This window comes from Acomys minous, assembly GCF_964271855.1.
Source record: "Acomys minous genome assembly, chromosome: 13".
Classification (NCBI taxonomy): Eukaryota; Metazoa; Chordata; class Mammalia; order Rodentia; family Muridae; genus Acomys; species Acomys minous.
Window position 1 is genome coordinate 3,248,664 of NC_140495.1, and position 20,126 is coordinate 3,268,789.

Here is a 20,126-nt window from a genome sequence, read left to right on the forward strand (position 1 = left end):
GGAGCCAAGTGACACAATTAACCTGCCAGAAGGGCCGCTGGGCACTGCCACCATCGCGGAACCAGGACTAGATTGTAAGGACGAGCCAGCAATGGCTTGGCAACAGCCTGGTTGGTTCTGACCTGCCTGCGCTGCCAGGTAGAGAGCTCCACTCGCTGTAATTGGTACTTGCTGATGCTCGAGGGCCTATGTGGTACCTGCCAGTCAGATTTAACAATAGTGTTTACTTCCTGCCTCTCATCTGTAGTCCGAAGTGTGCGTGATGCACACTCTGTCTTATATCCACAGGGTGTTAGGGGGATTGCAACATACACTTTAGCTCCAGGTGAGGGAACAGCCTGGGTCTGGGTACTCCTTAACCCTTGCCTAGCCTGTGGCAGAGCCCGCTCAGACTGGCAAGCTCTGGCCTCATTAGCTGAGGAACTGTTCAGCAACATCTTGGCTGGCACAGCAGGTGCCGTGACAGGTACTGCAGCCTCTGCCATCACACCCCAGACAGCCGCACGAGGGGCCCCAAATCCTGCCCTTTCTTCCCAGGAGTTCCTTGCCTCTCTCTGTGAGGCAAATGACTGAACTGTTGTTGTTTTTTTTTAATTTTTAATTTATTATAATTTATTCAGAATACATCCCAATTGTTATCCCCTCACTTGTATCTTCCCATTCCCACCTTCCTTTCCTCTTTCACCCTATTCCCCTCCCCTAGACCCCTGACAGAGGGGACCTCCTCCCCCACCATATGACCACAGCCTATCAGGTCTCATCCAGACAGCTGCTTCCCTTTCTTCTGTGCCTCTACCAAGGGGAAGTGATCAAATCACGGGCCCAGAGTTCATGTCCCCACTCTCCCCGCAGCCATGGAGAGTGAGCTGTTCATTTGCTAGATCTAAACATGGGGTCTAGGTTTATTGCATGCATTGTCCTTGGTTGGTGCAACAGTTGTGCAGCCCCTCCCCCCCCAGATCTGCCAGTCTTGATGGTCTCCTTGTGGGGCTCCTGAACCCTCGGGGTCCTTCCATCCCCCAATTTTTCTATACCATTCTCACTCCAAGTCCTCCTAGCATCTGTCCTGATCCCCCCCCCCCCAGGTGGAATCTCTCAGAGGGCATCTATGTTGGGCTAATAGCTACTTCTAAGTGAGTATGTACCATCCCTGTGAGGTGACCCAGACTCAGAAAGACACGCATGGTATATACTCACTTATAAGTGGATGTTAGCCCAACACAGATGTCCTCTGAACTCATTTTAAACTAGCTGGTGGCCTTTGAGTCTCATCAGGCTTGCCTCATGCCCATCCTCTCCCCAGGGGTGTGACTCAGTGAGTCACAGAGCAATTTCCAAATTCTTCAGGAGAAAGCTTCTTGGACTTGAGGGTGTCAGAACAGTGTCTTGTTTCTCCCACCCCCTGACACTCCACCGTTTTGTCTCCTCAGGGTTTTAAGCTGCACTGGGGCCCTGGACACAAACTGATCCTTAGGAACCATGACCTTGGGCTTTCTGTAGAAGCTAATGCTCCACCCCAGCTTGTAGCTTCTGTGGTAGAAGCTTTGGGAGTGGAGGCCGAGCCTTTGTTGCTTTAGGAGTTCTGTGCTGCTGGGGGTTGCTCTTCGAGAGAGTACTCATGGCGAGGGGGGACGCTGGGCTTAGTGCCGGGGAAGTGGAGCCGCGTGGCTGCGCAGCTGTGCAGGTTGTAAGGGCAGCTGCCAGTAGAAGAAACAGAAGGACGTGGGGGTGGGCTCAGGTCAGCACCCACAGTGCTGGAGCTGTGGGCAAAAGGACCATTTGAAAAGTCACCTGTTGAAAGCAGAGTCTCTCGCCGCCATGTGTGTTTACCATTGCTGTAAAGACCATCTTCTGACGAGAAGCCAGAGTGCCCCAGAGGGAAGTGAGTGGGCACTGTCACAGCCTGGAGCCTCACTTTGGACCCTGTAGAAGTCTCCAGCCAGCCAAGTTGACAGTGGCGATAAGCCATCACATGAGTGGCTTTTTTGTTTTTTCCAATGTCAGCCTTATCGCACTGACCACAGTGTCGTCCAGGTCTGCCCACGCTTTGTCAGGTGGAGTCCTGCTTTGTATAGACTTATGACTGTTCTGTCAGGACTCCTCTCGTCTTTCCCAGTAGACCCTTAAGCTGCTTCTGTGTTCTCCTAATTCTTCATGGAGACATTAACCCTTCTGTGCCTGAGGCACCACAGTGAGGTGCGATGCTGGCCTGCAGCAAAGCTAGCGCTTCAGCAAGGCTCCTCTGCTCGCTGCTGGGCCCGTGGCACTGAGGGGCACCTTCCCTCTTGAGCTGGGCTTCCTGATAGATCCATCAGCCTTGCAGCAGCTGGACTCTGCGTGCTGTTGTTTTGGGTAGTGTGTTTATTCTTTCTACACATGTCCTTAGAGCTCAGCGATCAGTGCCAAGGGCTCAGGTATAAAGGGAGAGAGGGCACATAGCCCCACTGTGGCCCAAATCTGTACTCATGGGTGTTTCTCCTTCCTACCCTACATCCAGGTTGCTTTAAGTTTGTTTGTTTGTTTGTTGAGACAGACTGTCATTCTGTAGCCCTGGCTGACCTTCTGCCTTCCAAGTGCTTGGAGTCAGGCGTGAGTATCCAGTTACGCCTGCGCTACGATCAAGTAACTTGACAGATCTGCAGGTGCGGCCGCATGGCCTGCCCCGAGTGCTCGCTGCCCTGACCCGCCATTTCTATATCCTGTCTCAATGTTGCACCCACAGAGGCATGGCCTCTGCCAGCCTACACTGGCTTCCACTTTTAGCACCGTGGAGCATGGCAGGTTGTGCGTGGTTGTGGTCACCTTTGACCTCATCTGTAAAGAGAAGTGAGCTTGCTTTTGTGAGGGTGAAATGAGATTTTGAGATGAGATGCATGCTGGGAAGGCTGTTCTACATGCAGCAAGCTCTCATGTGGCTGCCCCTGAGGCCACCTGAGAGGTCACTCTGCTCATTGCTGGTGTCTGAACTCCATGCCATGCTCCAAGGTCTGACTGCAAGGCCTGGGTGCTTGCCTGTCTCCTCCTTCCCTGCCGGCCCTGTGTCAGCAGGACACAGCGCTGTGGGGCCCCCTCCTTTTCTAAGGAGCACACATTTTGGGGGAGGGCAAGGGCTGACCCAGAGGAGCACCCCTGGATGACTTGGCCTCTGACCAGAGCCGGCTCCTGGCCCTTGTCTCCCGGCAGCACTACTGCATGTGCATGGCTACTCACTTCCTTGTTCTCGTCCCCAGATCATCTTCTGACTTAAAGAGATAAATTTTATTAAAGTCTAAGAAGTGAAATGGCTCAACTTGATAAATGTTAGTGGGTGTGGACTTAGCCCACACTCGTGCCTTCCCTGTGGCACTGCAGGTTGTGATCTGGTCCCTGTAGCACTGTAGTTTGTGGCCTGGTCCTGTGGCACTGCAGGTTGTGATCTGGTCCTGTGGCACTGCAGGTTGTGATCTGGTCCCTGTAGCACTGTAGTTTGTGGCCTGGTCCTGTGGCACTGCAGGTTGTGGCCTGGTCCTGTGGCACTGCAGGTTGTGGCCTGGTCCTGTGGCACTGCAGGTTGTGGCCTGGTCCTGTGGCACTGCAGGTTGTGGCCTGGTCCTGTGGCACTGCAGGTTGTGGCCTGGTCCTGTGGCACTGCAGGTTGTGGCCTGGTCCTGTGGCACTGCAGGTTGTGGCCTGATCCTCGGCTGCTCTCGCTCCTCCTCACTGTGAGCACTTGTCTGTGTCGACTCTCCCCCCCCCCCCCCCCCCCCCCCCCCCGTCTCCTCGATGTAGAAGCCTGTTACCTATAGTTGGATTCTGGAGTGCTAGTTTTATTGAGTCCTCGCTGTAGGCCGCGTGAGGCCAGGATCAGTGATGGAAGTAAAGCAGGTGGAACAGTTTTGAGCAGTGTTGAGAACAGGGAGGGGGTGACTCCAGAGTGCCTGTGGAATTGGGAAGTCCATCTTTATACTGTGCGCCAAATGCTGTTTCCCCCCTCCCCCTCCCTCCCCCTCCCTTCCCCTCCTCCTCTCCCTCCCCCTCCCCCTTCTCCTCCCCCTCCCTCTCTTCCCCCTCCCTTTCCCTCTCCTTCTCCGCCTCCCCCTCATGATGTTGGTGACAGCATGTGCTTCCCAGGGCATTTTCTTGGGGCCACAGGCCTCTGCAGGTGGAGTGGTATGGCTGACAAAGGCCTTCACTTTGGGGTGTTGCAGGAACCCCCTGGCCAGGAGCCCACTCTGGTTGGCTAGGATCCGATCTGCCTTTTTGGTGGCCGAGGGTAAGAGGTCTGAAAGCTGCCGGCCACGCTGCAGGAAGGGCCTTGGCACGGAGCACACTGGCTGCAGCTCAGCGCAGCCTGCACTGCTGGTCTCTGGAGGACAGGAGTGTGAGCCTCATGGCACCTCCCTCCCACCTGGAACCCTGGCACAGAGGGACAGAGCTGGCCAGTGCTGTGACTTCCAGGCCAAAAGTGATTCCCTGGCCTAATATCGAGACAATGTCTTTTAAAATAATAAAAATGAAAAAAATATTTAAAGGTGCATTCCGCCACGAGCACTGTGTATCAATAGATTTATCAAACACAGAGACTGGCCTGCGTTTGCTGCGACCGTGGCCTATGAACAAGGAGTGGTTGTGTCATTTTCCAAAAAGGTCCCAAATCAGAGATTGATTGGCTCTACTTTCTTGACGAGAACAACTTTGCTATGTATCGTTAGTTACTCCATCAAGAACAGCATGTCCTGTCATCTGGGCTCGTATTAATCACCTCTTTCTTCCGCCATCGAACTGTGTGCATAATTGGATGAAGCCAGAAGCACGCAGCTGCCTGCGCATCCGTCATCTTACGGTCCTGTCAGGGAAACACTGGGCTGTGGACATCCGCCCAGGGGGGCTCTGTTCACGTGTGCTTCTGAATCAGGCTTACACACTGGTGCTTGGAAAGCTCGCACCTTGTCTGACAGAGACAGACGGTGCAACCTTGTTACCCACATGGAGTTCCGAGGCTCAGCCCAGAGGAAGCTTCCCAGGCCCAGGCACACACTGTGCCCAGGATGCCATGTCTCCCGAGGGGTTCCTGGGCTCTCAGCCCATGCTTTTGCTCTGACCCCAGGCAGGTGGAAGTTACAGGTGGGGAGGACTGATGACAACCTTGCTGGCCCTTAAAGCTTTTGCCCAAGTATAGGTAATTGTCCAGGGGACAGTCACAGTCGTGCCCAGTCAGAGTGGGCAGGGACGCCAGTATACTGCGGGCCTGGGAGTGTGTGCACGTGACTCCGAACTCAGAGAAGAGCATGAGAACAGGTCACTAACAAGGAGAGGTGGCTTGCAGTAAGGCTTTGCTGAGTCTGGCCAGCATGGGTGTGGGCAGTGGGAAAGGACAAGGTGAGTGGCATTGAGAGACCACTACAGAAGGATGGAGAGGCTGCTCCACATGTCTCGAGAGCAGTGGGTGTCAAAACGTCGACTCATGCCAAGGTGTAGATGCCCCGGTGGAGGAGTTTGAGAGGAACAGGTGATAAAGTTCTGTTGGCAACGTCTCTCCAAGCCTGTGGCTGTCGCTACAAGTCCTTCCGGGAAACACACTAAATATCACCACAAGCATTTGTAGGTGCAGTAGTGACCCTGGGAGGTGTGAGGTCCATGCTGCTCAGGGTCTGGGAGGATCTCAGCGAGTGGGACTCAGCTACTGAAAGGACAGACGTGCGGTTCTGCAGACCGCGGCTCACAGCTCTTTCCACCACACCCCCAGACCACGGCTTCCTGCAATCAATAAGTTGCTACCTTCCGTTCGTTTCCATACTTATGTGCATTGTCGTCTTCCTCTGCCACGAGGACATGGCAGGATTTGGTTGCCCCCTCCCCCTCCCCCCTCCTTCTCCCCGCCTCTCCCTCCCCCTTCTTTACTTCCTGATACAAGCCAAGGACACTTAGGGTGCAGTGAACATTTGTTGCAGAAACTGAAAGACGCTAATGGTGCCTGGTGAAACTTGAACAAAGGTTTCGCTTAGTTACCATCCCAGTTTGAGAACCTTGCTGTGCTCGGGTGCGCTGACACGGGGAGTGGAGGTGGAGGCTGAACTCCACTTCTGCAACGCTTCTGTCTCAGAAGAGAGCTTTGACAACTGTGGAGGTTTGCTTGCAGGAGGCTGGAGGATCAGCTTGGTCACGTGCCTAACCCTGGGGGTTCCAGATTCTTCTGTTTTTAGAAAGGGGTGCATTTCCATGCAGCGTTGCCTTCTGAGGGACGCCCACTGTAGCCACCCTGTTTAAGCAGGCAGAGCCCCAGGGCTGCCCTCCCAGCACCCTCCTCAGTCTCCCCTTTCTTTCTGACGTGTGTCATGACTTTCTGGCCGTGCTGCAGGCTCAGGCCCATGTCTGTGAGGATAAGGAGCCTGATTCTCCAGTCTCCTCTGCTCCCCAGAGCACCTCCCGGCACAAAACAGACTCTCAATAACTACCAGATATGATTAGTGTGTTAAAATGGAGCTGACTGTGTATGTGAGAGCGTGGAAAGGGAGTGGGGTGGGGGTGGGGCAGGTCTACCCAGTGCTTCCTCGGCTGACGCACTCCTGCTTCTAGCACGGGCCTCAGGCTGGGACTGTACTTAACGAGTAAAGATTCTAGAAATGTGGAAATGCCTGTGCTCAGTGCGTAGGTGTGTGAACCCAGCGTGACTAGTGCATCTTCTCACTTCACGTCCGTCCTGGACTTAGAAACGTGCCTGTCTCTTCTGTTGAGTTCTGCGAAGTGTATAACTTCAGTTATAACAGATGGCTTTAGCTTTTATGGAAGGAATGACAAAGTGGCACAGGAAAGTGAGTTATCTTGTGACCCCCGGGGCCCTTAGAAGCAGCCTTTCCTGAATCTGGGAGACTAAAGAAAGCCCCACTCCACACCCTCCTGGGGCCTGAGTTACCTGCCCTGTGAAGCTACGAGGAAGTCAGGTCCCCTGAGGCCTCACACGTAGCATGTTGTACTGCAGCAGGGATAGGGCCACTGTGCACATGACATGGCTTGTGTGGCAGGCGAGGGAACGGACAAACGTGACAGACACACTCCTGATGGGACGTTTCCATATCAGGGCCTCAGGCTCGCTGCCACTCACGATGCCCTCAGCTCTGTACACTGGGATGTCTGGTGCCTCAGCCGCTGACCTGAGGCTCAGAAGACGAGTGGCTGCCTTGCAGCTCCTGGGCAGGAACCGTAGGCCCCTGTGCCTCCTGGGATTGTGGAGGAGAGAGGTGGTCTGTCTTGAGGACCATGTAACGGTATTTCTGGCCGGTCTGTTGCAGGGGCATCAGGAGAACATTCTGGGGAATACCATGCAGAGCGTGATCGCGTTGCTCCACAATCTGGTTGCCTACAAAGACTCAAACCTGCAGCTGCTTTATGAGCAAGGTAAGCTAGGAATCGAACCTGGGCCCTTTGAACGAGGGGCCACTGCTCTTAACCACCTGGAGCTGTGGGCAGCCCCTACTAGTCATTAGACCTGTGTGGTGGTTTCTATGTGCTCCAGAGTTTCCAGCATCTTCCCATCCTAAAAAGAATGCGCATCCGCCTCCAGTGGGAAATGCCAGCGAAGGCTGCGGGGCTTGGGCACATAGCGGTGACGGTTGCCTCACCCTGTCAGGACCTGGCGTCATCTGGTTAGTGTGGCCTATTTCCAGAGGGAGGCAGCATCCGCTGAAGTGGGAGGAGAGCAAAGGAGGCCACAGATGAGATCGGTGAGCTTCAAGGCCCACCATGACAGGCAGGTGGAGCATGGCCTCTGCGCTGTCCAGCCTGTGGGTGGTGAAGGTGACCCAGAATCCTCTGCTTCCTCTCCTGAGGCCAGAGTAGAGGCAAAAGCAAGATGAGTGCAGATGCGTTGTGTGGACCGCGCTGGGCGGTGTGAGTGTCCTGGGACACAGAGGTCTTGAACGCCTGACCCTCCCACCCCCACTACCCAAGGGCTGGGGTTTCAGATGTGCTGTCGCCTCTGGGTATCAGTGCCAAAGTGTAAATCAGTGGCTTGGGTGTTTGTTTTCCCTTCAACATTTTCGTTTTTAAATGAAATGTGCAGGATAAGAATTATTATAAAGCAAAGTAGGACTGTTTGCTTATATTTGAAAAATACCAGAGTTATTAACATTTTGGAGTTGAGTTTGGGCTCACCCCTGCGCCGTGACATTTCTGTAATGGATCTGGATGCCAGCGTGGCTTTCCCAGCAGAGCTGTCAGGGTAATGGATTTGCACAGCACAGCGCCACAAAGTGAAAAAACAAAACAAAATCGAGCACCTTCAAAGAAGCATTGAAAGGAATTCTCTTTGTCTTCAATGGTTCATCGAGTGTCAGAAATCAAAACACTGATATTTTTTGTCAAGTTTATATTAATCTATCTAAATCAGTGTTTACTCAAGAGACCAGAAAATCACTTCAAGAATTGTCTGCATTGTAAGAATAAAGAAACCACACTTGACAGCCTTCCTAGACTCCCTTAAGAATAATATTCAAAGCTGGGTGGCACATGCCTGTCATCCCAACACTTAGGAGGTGAAGGCAGGAACATCAGGAGTTCAAGGCCAGCCTCAGCCGCATAGTGAGTTCTAGGACAGCCTGGGCTACATGAAACCCTGTTTCAAAAAAGACAAATTCACTAGACAATTTGGCAACCCTGTTACCAGGAGAGTCAGTGTGCAACACTTGGAGGACAGGAACAGTGTTTGCCAGGTGGCTCTGGCTGGCCATTAGCCTGAAGCAATCCTCCTGCCTCAGTCTCTCTAGGACTAGGATAACAGATGTGGCCACCAGGTCTGGTTTTAGTCTCATTAAAAAAAATATTTATTGGGCTGGAGAGTTGGCTCAGAGGTTAAGAGCACCACCTGTTCTTCCAGAGGTCCTGAGTTCAATTCCCAGCAGCCACATGGTGGCTCACAACCGTCTATAATGAGATCTGGTGCCCTCTTCTGGCCTGCAGGTATAAAGCACTCATATACAATAAATAAATAAATAAATCTTTAAAAAATTTTTTATTTTATTTTAAACTCTGTAAGGATCAGTCTGTCTGTCCTGGCATGAGTGCGGGTGTCTTCAGATGTCAGCGGAGTTGGCTCCCCTGGAGCTGGAGTTACAGGTGACTGTGAGTTGCCTGGTGCGGGTGCTGGGAATTGAACTCAGGTCTTGCGAATAAGCAGCACATGCTCTAGCCCCTGAGCCACCTCTCCAGCCCCTGCTCTCATTTCTGCAGGGAGCAGCTGTCATGCACACCTCTAACCTAGCAGTGGAGCTATAGCCAACAGCTGTAGTTGGTTTTTTTTTTTAAGATTTATTTATGTATTATTATTATTATTATATAGTCCTCTGCCTGTGTATACATCTTCAGGCCAGAAGGGGGCATTAGATCTCACTGTAGATGGTTGTGAGCCACCATGTAGGTGCTGGGAACTGAACTCAGGACCTCCGGAACAGCAGTCGGTACTCTTAACCTCTGAGCCATCTCTCCAGCCCTGTTGTTGTTTTCTTACTGGTCTCCAGGGCCAGGTGTTATCTTTCCTTCATGTTTAGCAAAATCTGAGAAACTTCTTTAGTGTTCTGAACCGAGTTCTCTGGAAGCTTCTAGAAGTCTTAGTTGTGCAGATGCCTGAAAAGCTTAATCACCCTGACTGGGACAGTTAGCGGTTACCTGGTCACAGCTCTCCTTAACCCTGTACAAAACTGTACAGAATCTGAAGGGCACATTATCTATCTGCCTCTGTGGATAAGGAGCTGTCTCCACAGCCTCAGCCAGCAGAGAACAGACATTGAACTAACCCTGCTTCCAGGCTCCCTGGCAGGGAACTGGCCGAACAGCAGGGGTCCACATCTCAGCTCTGCTGTCATCACTTGTCACCCTGAGGTGTCTACCTCGCGTCTCTGCCTGTTTCCTCACCTCTGTAATGGGATGATGACTCTATGTGGAGGGGCCTGTGAGGGTGAAGCTGGTTAGTGGCTGTGACCAGCACACAGTAAAGCTCGACAAAGGAGCAGTCAGATTCCCCCAGGGAAGTTCTGCCCGTCTGCCTGCTTCTCCCTGCTGCTTCACAACCCTGGATTCGGACACCTCCTGCACTCAGCCTTTCTGATACCCTGTTGGCATGGGAACAGGATGAAAAGCCGTGGCTATGGAGCGTGTGCCAGGCACTGCATGCAAGGCTGCGCACACAGGGTTGGCAGGGCTTAAGGTAAGATGCTGCATGAAGCATATAAGAGCTACAAATGCTTAAGAGCAGCCATGGTACTCACCAGTCCCCAAATACCTGTACCAGCCTCAGGTACCCCAGGTCTTGCCCCCTCCCCGTTTTGTTGGTGCTCTTTGATTTGGTCTTAGCCCTTCATCCTGTCTCAGGTGTGGCCTCATGCTGAAGGACTTCACACTTGGTCTCCATTTTGTACTCGGCTCTGGTCCCAAGCACTCTGCAGTTCAAGGGAGTTCAAGCGAGGGCCACCCAGGGCCTTGCGGCACTGCTCGCCTGTGCTCTTCTCTGAGCTGCTGGTTTGGCCCATGGGTTGCTTCCAGGGTGTGTCTTAGGCATTGCTGTGAAAATCTATTCAATGGAATGTGGGTTAAAAGAGTGAAGGGCACAATTGGGGAAGGGAGGGTGACATTTGGACAACGATGCCCCTTCATCTTTCAGCCGGAATCTCACCTCTAAAGAGGGCACCACTGAGGTGTGTTCCTATTCTGTGCAGTTCACCCACCGTAAGGTGACGTGTATAGTTGTGCCAACCTTGGCGCTACCTCCGTTGGCGGTGAAACACTGCTCCCTCCCTTCTGGGTACAGCTATGGAGAATCTACTGTGTGCGAGACGTTGTGCGGTTGAAAGTCTGAGACCATCAAGATTGACACCAGCTGACACATTCACCTCTTTGACCTTTCTCACCCAAGTTTATCAGCGCGCCGTGGGTCCTAGCTGGGATTTTACACATCCGTGTTTGGGAGCTAACCCTCTCATGCGGCCGCCTCATCATCGCCTCCTTTCATTTTCTGTTTATTTTGAAATAATAGAGCCATTTACCAGGTACCCAAAAGGTTTTCCCTAAAAAACACTTAACTTTCCCCCTCCCTTTCTAAACTTTTTTGAGAATTTGAGACAGGGTCTCACTATGTATTTCAGGCTGTCCAGGAACTCACTGTGTAGACCAGGCTCTCTTTGAACTCACAGAAATCCACATGCCTCGGCCTCCTGGGTAGTGGATTAGGGGCGCAGAAAACACTCCATGGCAAGTGAGTCTGAGACACTACTCGAGCCTTCGGTGATGCTCAGGAGCTGCCAAGAGGCCTGTCCTTTAACTGTCTTCCCTCAGAGAGAGCACATCCAGATGTCAGGAAGCCTCTGAGGTGCAACGGGGCCAGAGGCTGTTGGTTGACGTGGGTTTGAATCTGGTGTCTGCAGCTCACTCCCTGAGATGCTCCAAGACTCCTCTCTAGAGATAGAGGTGCCACTTGCAAGTGTTTGTTTTGCAAGTCAAATGATAATATATGTAAATTTCCATGCACAATTACTGAAATTAGCATAAGCATTTACAGGTAAGTAGTAAAAGCCAGTGAGCCTGTCAGTGTGACATCTGACCACGTGAAGATCATGAGGAGAAGGGGAGGGAGCTGCCGCTGAGCGACTCAGCGAGGAGGTGTCTCCAGGTCTAATTGAGTTAGCCTTCACCAACCAGCAAAGAGCGGCCAACACTCCAGAGTACCCCCCCATCTACCTTGCCCCCGCCCCCATTGTCAGTAAGTGGAAAATGACCCTTTTTCAAATGAGTGACTGCAGGATTCTGAAGAAAGGGACAGTTCTGTTAGGAGGTGATCATTGAAAACAAAGGCTTCATCAGGGGAGACCTGGGGCCATGTGTGAGCACACTGATGGAGGTGAGGCAGAACCAGACTGAACCAGATTGAACCAGATGCAGAGTATTCTTTCTTGCTTGTTCATAGCTTGTGGAGAAAATGAACCACACTTCTGAAGGATTAGCACAACAGAGGTCACTTCACTTCAGTATTCATTTAGTGGTCGTTTGTCTGGTTAGCATCCTGGTCTGTGGTTGGTTTTCTTCTTCACTGTATCTGGTGCTTTCTGTCATGGCCCACCATTCCCTGGGGGCTTAGAATTCCTTGCACTTGTCAATGGAAGAATGGAGAAGGTAAGCTTTCTCCTCTTTCAGCAGAGAAATAAATGTCTGCAAACCATGTATCTAAAGAGAAACTGATATCCATAACATGTAAAGAGTATCTACAACTCAATGACAGGAAAACAGACGACCTAATTCACAAACGAGTATAAGACTTGAATAGACATTTTCCCCAAAGAAGATGCACAAGTAATGACATTTCCTGCCACAGAGTCTCTCTTCCCCATCCCCTCGGCATTCTCATGGGGATGTCACTTCATATTCCCCAAAGGGTAAAGTAGTGTCCCGACTGTGGGGCCTCTTCAAGAGGGAGATCGCAGAATTGAACTATGGGTGAAATATTTCAGAAGTGCTGATGGTGATGTGGAGACCTGTCCTGTGGGACAGAACAGGAGGTGTGGTCAGACTTGAGTGGCTCCCGCAGGCTGGACCCTGAGGTGTTTTGTGGTTGGTTGTTTTTAGCTTATGCTTTGGTATATGCTGAGCGTCCGTTTCAGCATCCCTGGTGAATACTATAGCTCACAGCTTCTCAGACAGGATAGGATGGTGCACAGCCTGCGTGTGGCTTAGGTACACCCTCCTGGACACCTCAAATCCTCCATGAGTTGCGATGCCATGGCACTGAAGGCCTGAGTTCTACTGGAACTCCGCAGACAGCCCCTTCATGTTCAGAGGGCTGGAGACTGGTGGGTATGGAGGGCAGCTCTGGACCTGGGCACACAGTGTGAGAGGTTGGCCTGCAGAGCTCCCGCCTCCTGCCTGCTCCGTGTTGACTGAACAGCCCAGCTGTCTCCAGATGAAGTGCAGGGAAGAAGCTAATGTGAGCAAAGCAGGCTGTTAAGATGTAAATTGTTCGTGTGTGAGAGCGTTCCCGACGAGCAGCCGCACATTCACTTAATTCCCTTCTGTCGAGAGCTGGAGAGGCAAACGTGGCAGCGAGTAGGTTAGACTCGGCAGAAAAAGCGGCAGCATCTGCCTCGGCCCTCCCTTTGATGGAGTCAGCACTGCGCAGCTCTCTGCTGCCTTCTCTTTATATCAAACAAAGCTCGTGCAGGCTCATTGCTACAGGATCCAGCAAGCGGGACATTAAAGCAGAGATGGTTATTAATGGGATTAAAACAGTAATAAAGCTGTGTGGAGGCATTTAATAACTCCCCACACACCGTGAAGCGAGGCTAATGCTCACCCTTCACGGGTGAAGTGTGCTGCCTGTCTTAGGGCCTGTGCTCTGACTTTTAGCTGAATGTCAAGAGAGAACTTAGACTTGAGGTTTCCTCACGTGTGTTTTATCGTTTGAGCCCTCAGGATCCCAAACATTTACGACATGAGACCCCAGAGAGCAGTGGTCCAGATGAACACTTTGCTAGGGTAGACCACAGGCCCCTTCCACTTGCAGATGTGGAAGCCAGGGACTGGCAGACGACGAGGGCTTGTCTACCTGAGCACTCAACTGTAGTTTGAATTGGGTTCCGCTGTTACCTGCCTCAGTTTCCCACAAATGGCTGAGTGCACATGGGTGTTCCACCCCCTGGACACTTTCTGAATATATGGTGTATCTCTCCTCTTTCTCTGGACGTTGCCTGGAAGGTTCCCTTTCCCGTTGCAAAAGTTGTTCACACTGGGTTTGTTTCCTTCCCTTTTATTGAACAGACTGTCTGTGTTTTGCTAATGTTATATCACGTGTGCATTTATGCATGCAGAGAGGTCAGAGGGCAACCTCAGGCGTTGCTCTGCACGTCCCAGCTCTTGGAACTGGCCACCGTGAGCGCCAGGCTAGCTAGCCGGGGAGCGAGCGTCTGAGGTTCTCCTGCTTCCGCCTTCCATCCCGCCAGCAGGCTGCTGGGGTTCCAGGCATTCACCACCGTCCTGGCTCTTATCTGGGTTCAGAGGATCTGAGCCCAGGTCCCCGCACTTGTTAGGTAGGAGCTTTGTCCTCAGCTGTGAGCAAACTGCCTTCAAACCACAGGAAACTTAGAGCCGCAGTGGGGTTTGTTGTTGTTGTTGTTGGTTGGTTGGTTGGTTTTAAGCTCTTTATTGTTCAAATGACAAAAGGTGAATAACAGCGTCCAGATGCTCGCTTAGGACCCCAAGCTCCCACCAGGAAGGACCTGCGGTGACCAGAGATGGGAGGGCCTGGCCCAGGCCCCTTCTCCCCTTACACTCTCTCCGAGCAGTGCTTAGGCAAGGCACCACTTAGCTGAGGTGCCTGTAGTGGGAGTTCTGGTTTCTTTAAAAACTCAGTTATATGATGTAAATATGCTTTTGTTTTAATCCCAAGTGTGGGACATAGGCTGCCTTTAGTTTGTCCACAGCTGATGACAGCCTCGTGCAGCTCAGAGAGGAGCGTGGTCTTTGCCAGTTGCAGATAGTTTAATTCTGAGGACTCTAAGAGGGTATAAATACCAGACCCTAGAGAGAGAAAGAATCTCCTAGAAGGTACGCTCCGTGAGAGTAACAGTTTGAAGGATGCTCTGAGACAAGATGGTTGGAAGAGGAAGAAAGGCTGCTGCTGCTGCTGGCTTGCCCTGCTGCTAGCCCGCTGCTGTGTTTGCTGTTCGCTGAATATCCTGACAGCTGAGATTGTTATTGCCTCAAAGAACCCAACGACCCTAACCAGCCTGAAAGAGTAAAGAGACCTACGCCTCTTCTCCCCACTAACCTTTCTCTCCTGTGTTGGGGGGTACAAGGGAGGTAGAGGCATAAGACAACCCAAATAAAATAGAGTTAAGAAGTAGCACCAACAGGTGCCCCTGGATGTTGTGCTCCAATTCCCATCTGTCCCTGGTGTCTACTTTAGTTTTTGAAAACTGGCTAGTGTTAGTGATGACCTGTGTAGACACTGCTCATTAGCTCTCAGTATGTTCAGAGATGAAGAAATGTGTATGTGTGTGTACATACATATGTATGTATGTATGCATGCATGCATGTATGTACGTACATACATCTGGCTAGTTTCTAGGAAAGTCCCTGTATTCAGTCCTGCTAATCAGCTATGAGATGAAGGTCCCTAAAGCTGTACCCAGAGCAGAGGTTCCACACATACGCTCCGTGACTGCTGGGAGGCGCACTGCCCCTGATAGTTGTGGTTTGAATGTCAAGTGTCCCAGCTCATGTGTCAGGAGCCTTGGTCCCCATTGGTGGTTCTGTTGGGGAAGGTCCTATAACCCCAAGGCAGTGGAGCCTTGTTGGAGGGTGTCTGTCATCCTGGGCTTTGAGCTCTGCAGCCTGGCCCTGTTCCTATGGGCAGATGAAATGTGATCAGTCTGCTTCCTGACTGCCAGCTAGTGTCACACTCCTGCATCCATGCCCTTCCTGATGTGAGGGACTACATCCCTCTGAAACTGTAAGCCAAGACAAACCCTTTCTGCTGCTAAGGTGCCTTTTGTTGGGGTGTTTTACCACAGCGATAGGAATGTAATATACAGATCAAGGGCCATGATCGTCATGGCCGCCGTTAGCCCCTTACTGGGTATATTACTTAGTTTTCTGGTTGTGACAGAATACAAGACAAAAGCAACAGAAAGGGGTTTTCCAGGCCACTGTTGGAGGGGCAGTCCATCCTAGCAGAAGGCATGGGCTGGCAGCACAAGGTGGCTGGTGCGGCACCAGCCATCAGGAAGCAGAGAGGTGAGGTGAGGTGACACAGGGCTCTGCTCCCTTCCTCTCTCTCTCTCTCTCTCTCTCTCTCTCTCTCTCTCTCTCTCTCTCTCTCTCTCTCTCTCTCACGCACTGTAGACCTAGTACATGGGTTGGGGTGCCCTGATTTAAGTCACCCACCTTTGTTAAGTCAGTCCGGAGAATCCCTCACAGATGTGCCCGCCCCAGGAAGCTCACAGTCCCAATATAACCACCACAGAGCCACTTGGCTGAGACTGCTAGCAAACGCCTCAAAACGTGTCATCATAAGAAAGCTCTTGTGTCCACCAACAGCAAATGTAAGGTTTTATCAGCCTCCAAAACTGACAGCCGAGACTCCCCGCTGTGCTGTAACCTGCCTACCCCATGAACCCAGAACTGTATCTGGGTAGGTGACTTGATTTGTTGCTTTCATTTCTTTTGTTGTCTAACTATAGAAGTTCGTGGGACCTCTTCCCCAGCAGAGCCTGTCACCAGGGCAACCCAAATCCGTGGTCACTCGTCTTTAGCTCAGGATAATCCACAGTGACTCCTTTTGAAGCGACAGTGTTTTGAGTTGGAAGCTGACACACCCTCCCAGGGTTTGCCTGCGCTCTGCTTTCCTAACGCCTGACTCTCAGCTGGAGGCCCACTCTGGTGCTCTGGCATTGTAGCTGCCAGGGTACACCCGAATGCCTGTTTCCAAGGTAGATTTCAGAAATAACTCTGAAGAAGAGAGGATTTGTTAGGTTTGAAAGAAAGTCATCTGGAGACAGGACCCTCCTAGATTGTAAGAAGGTCAGTGTTGCCAACACAGCAGTGTTCAGCCCTTCTCATCCCCTCTTAACAAAATGGCCACTAACTGTTGCTCAATAAAAATTGCTCAGGAGCAGAAGCCATTAATAAATGTTGGTGTTGGAGCAAGAGCCTCCTGCAACCTTTGCTGCAGGGAAACTGGTGCCGTTAACTCTCTGTGCACGGAAGATACTTTCCCGGGGCCTGAGGGAAGAGAGGCGAGCCGCCTCAGCGCCCAGCTTTATAACAACAGCAAAGCGAGACTCCTTGAGGAAGCCCAGGAGTGGCCCGTGCCACCTTGCCTCCAGCTTCAAGAATACAAATAAAATACCCTGGCAGGAGCAAGCTAAGGAGAAAGGGCGTATTTGGGCCTCCATCTGAGGTTACAGGGCATCACAGCGGTCAAGTCACAGCAGCAGGAGCTTGAGGCCGCTGTCACATCGCAGCCAATCAGGAAGCAGAGCGTGATGAGCATTTGTGCTCAGCTCCATTTCTTCTTTTTGGCCAGGCCAGGACCCCGTCCCAGGGCCATGGCTTTTAGGGTAGGTGTTTGTCTTGATGTTCTGTGGCTGTGACCTTGGCCAAGCAACTTATAAAAGAAAACATTTACTTGGGGGCCTGCGTGCAGTTTTAGAGGGTGAATCCATGACTATCATAGCAGGGAGCGTGGGGCAGGCGGCAGGTGGCAGGCGTGGTTCTGGGGCAATAGTTGAAAGCTTATACCTTATCCATAAGTTGCAGGCAGAGAGAGTAAGCAAGATTGGGCCTGGTGTTGTGGAATTTTGAAACCTCAAATTCCACTCCCACCAGTGACATCTCCAGCAAGGCCACACCCCCTAATCCTTCCCAAACAGTTCCACTAATGCTGGGGACCAAGCATTCAAACATATGATCCTATGGGAACATTCTCTGACAAGCACCCTAGATGTCCCATCCCTGTTAACCTCACTACACAGTCCCTCCCAGGCGTGCTGCAAAGCCGAGCGATCCTGCACAGATGTGCCTGGAGGTTTGTCTACTAGGGGACTGCAGGCTCCACCAAGCTGACGGTTGGGAGGAAGAGGGTATAAAGCCCAGGCTGTAGACTGAGTTCAGTGTCTGCAGACATAACTGTAGGCTCTCCTGGGCTTGGCTGCCTGGGTACCACCTCCCCCTCTTCTGTCTGCTAGGGAGTCAGTGGGGAAGTCAGTACAGGAGTTGGCCTGGACAGTCACTGCCAGGCCAGAGAAGTCCAGCCCTGGGTGTGGAGACGGGCATCCCTTGGCCCTAGGCCAGTGCCCACGACTAGAGCATCGGGCCTGACAGGTGGAAACCCTTGGCTCTACTCATACAGTGGCATGCTGGCACCTCTTGAGGCTGCACTGCTCTCATGCTGTCCATGGAGGTGTGGCTTTAGTTCTGCCACTGTGCTGTGCTGGTCAGAGTGGGGGCTGCACTCTGGGTGGGACCCCAGTGCTGTGGCATTGCTTCCCAGTCTCAGTCCCAGAAAGCATCATATGAAGTCATCATCCCCTTGTGGGGTGAAGAGGGAGGGACAGTGACTCCTTGCTAAGCTCAGGTCCAGACAGATCCACAGTGACTGATCACAGGCTGGGGGACTTGGGATGTCAGTGCTGTGCCACTTTGGCTCCGGTGACTCAATAGTGTGACGTGAAATCAAGATGTGAAGGTTCTTGCTTTGGCCCTTTGGGCTCTTTGTGCATCTGTGAATTGTAGGATTTGTCTCCAGCTCCGTAAGGAGAGCCTAAGTGAGCCTCCTGGCGTGGATGTTGGGAGCTGAGCTGCGTTCCCTGCTGGAACAGCAAGCTCTCCTAATTTCTGCGCCGTCTCCAGCCGGTGTGATCTTTGTTCAGTGTTGGCTTGGATTTGCTAACAATCTGTGGAGTGGATTTCCATCTTTGTCTGTCTGGATAAGGTTCTGCAGTCTCCGTGTTTTCACTGTGTCCTTGTCGGGCTTTGGTAGAGGACAGTGACCATCTCGCTGGTCCTGTCTCACAGGGAGTTTGGTTTCGGAGGGCATTGTCTCATAGGACGGTTTGGGGGGCAATGCTCTTTTCCTTACGTGTTTATTTATATTGATAGTTAATGTTGGCACAGACAGCCTTGCCAATATGCCCCCTTCTCTGCCTTCAGGGCCAGTGTGTCCTCCAAGTGTAGCTGTTGTAAATCCCATTTGCAGTGGGTGCATATCTCTATGTTTGTATCTGGGTCTCTGTATGTGTAGGTGCATGCAATGATATGTGTATGTGCATGCAGTGCATATGTGTATGTGCATGCAACGCATATGTGCATGTGCATGCAACCACAGGAGTATACCTGTGATTAAGAGCCATGCTAGTCCTTTTCTCTAAGATTTATTCTCCCCCCCTCCTCTCTCTCTCTGTGTGTGTGTGTGTGTGTGTGTGTGTGTGTGAGAGAGAGAGAGAGAGAGAGAGAGAGAGAGAGAGAGAGAGAGAGAGAGAGATACCCGTGTAGGTGCTGGTGGAAGCCAGAAGAAGGCGCTAGCTCCCCTGGTCTGGAGTTACAGCTGGTTGTGATGAGTGCTGGGAACTGACCTGGGGTCTTCCGCAAAAGCAGCCATTGCTTTTAACAGCTGAGCCATCTCCCCAGCTCAGTGCTGGCTCATTGTAAATTACAACTTTTGATTAGACTGAAAATTACATAGACATGAAATGTTATCTTTAAATATATGTTTGTGCTTTGCATTTCTAGACTTTAAGTACAACTCTGAATCAACGTGATATATTCAAATATGGGGCAAAGCTACAGTGAGCGTTTCTACAGGGAGATAGTGGCCTTGTCTTTCCCCTCTGGGAGCCATTATGTATGAGGGGGCGTGGCTAGCTTCTCTGAGGTCACTGAGCAGGGAGTTGTCTACAGAGCGTCTTCCTTTGCAGCCATTGCGGTTAATTACCAGCTGATCAGGCTCCGATGGGAAATGAGTTCAGGAATGTGTTTTGGTCAGAGGCCTGAGCACCTCATAGACTAGAGAACTGGGTTAATTTCCAGTCGCTCATCATTCACGCTTGTTTTGCTTGGTTGTTGAGAACTGGCCAATTGCAGCCCCTGTTGTACATTGGTCAGACCTGGATAAACCAAAGGCCACTTCCTAGCAGCACGTGCTGTCAGGAGAAGACTGGCAACCACTGGTCTGTGTGTTAGGAATGTTAGGTAGGGGCGTGACAGGAGGGCCGGCTTGGTGACATGCAAGTGTGGTATGCAAGGCCAGTGTGGAGGCCTCTCTTCCATGAGCACATCTAAGTGTAATCATGGAGGGTAGGAGGGAGGGAGAGAGGGAAAGAGAGGGAGAAGGAGGGGGTCAGCCATGCCATCCTGTGAGTGACAGGTGTTCTCTGGCCATCCCAGTGTTCCTGTCTTAATTCAAAAGAAACAGAATATTCAATATTTCTCTATTTCTGTGACAGGTAGGATTGTTGTTTGTTTCTGTGGACTGAAACATAAGTGTAAACTATTGCTGAAAATAAAAACTACAACAACAACACCAGTTCAGTTAGTATTTCTAGGACTTTAAGGTCTATCAGATATTTCTAATACAAGTGCAGTCCCCACACAGTGTGTCTGTCTGCTATTTC

At 51.6% G+C, this 20,126-nt stretch overlaps 1 protein-coding gene across 4 annotated transcripts in view; it reads left to right on the forward strand.

The window, feature by feature from the left end:
- Positions 1 to 20,126, forward strand: part of ULK4 (unc-51 like kinase 4) — a 293,347-nt gene that overhangs the window by 137,750 nt on the left and 135,471 nt on the right. For all 4 annotated transcript variants that reach the window (XM_084753198.1, XM_084753195.1, XM_084753197.1 and 1 more), the window contains exon 32: positions 7,269 to 7,374. In XM_084753198.1, coding sequence (XP_084609324.1) covers positions 7,269 to 7,374 — 106 coding nt within the window. The remainder of the gene's footprint in view (positions 1 to 7,268; positions 7,375 to 20,126) is intronic.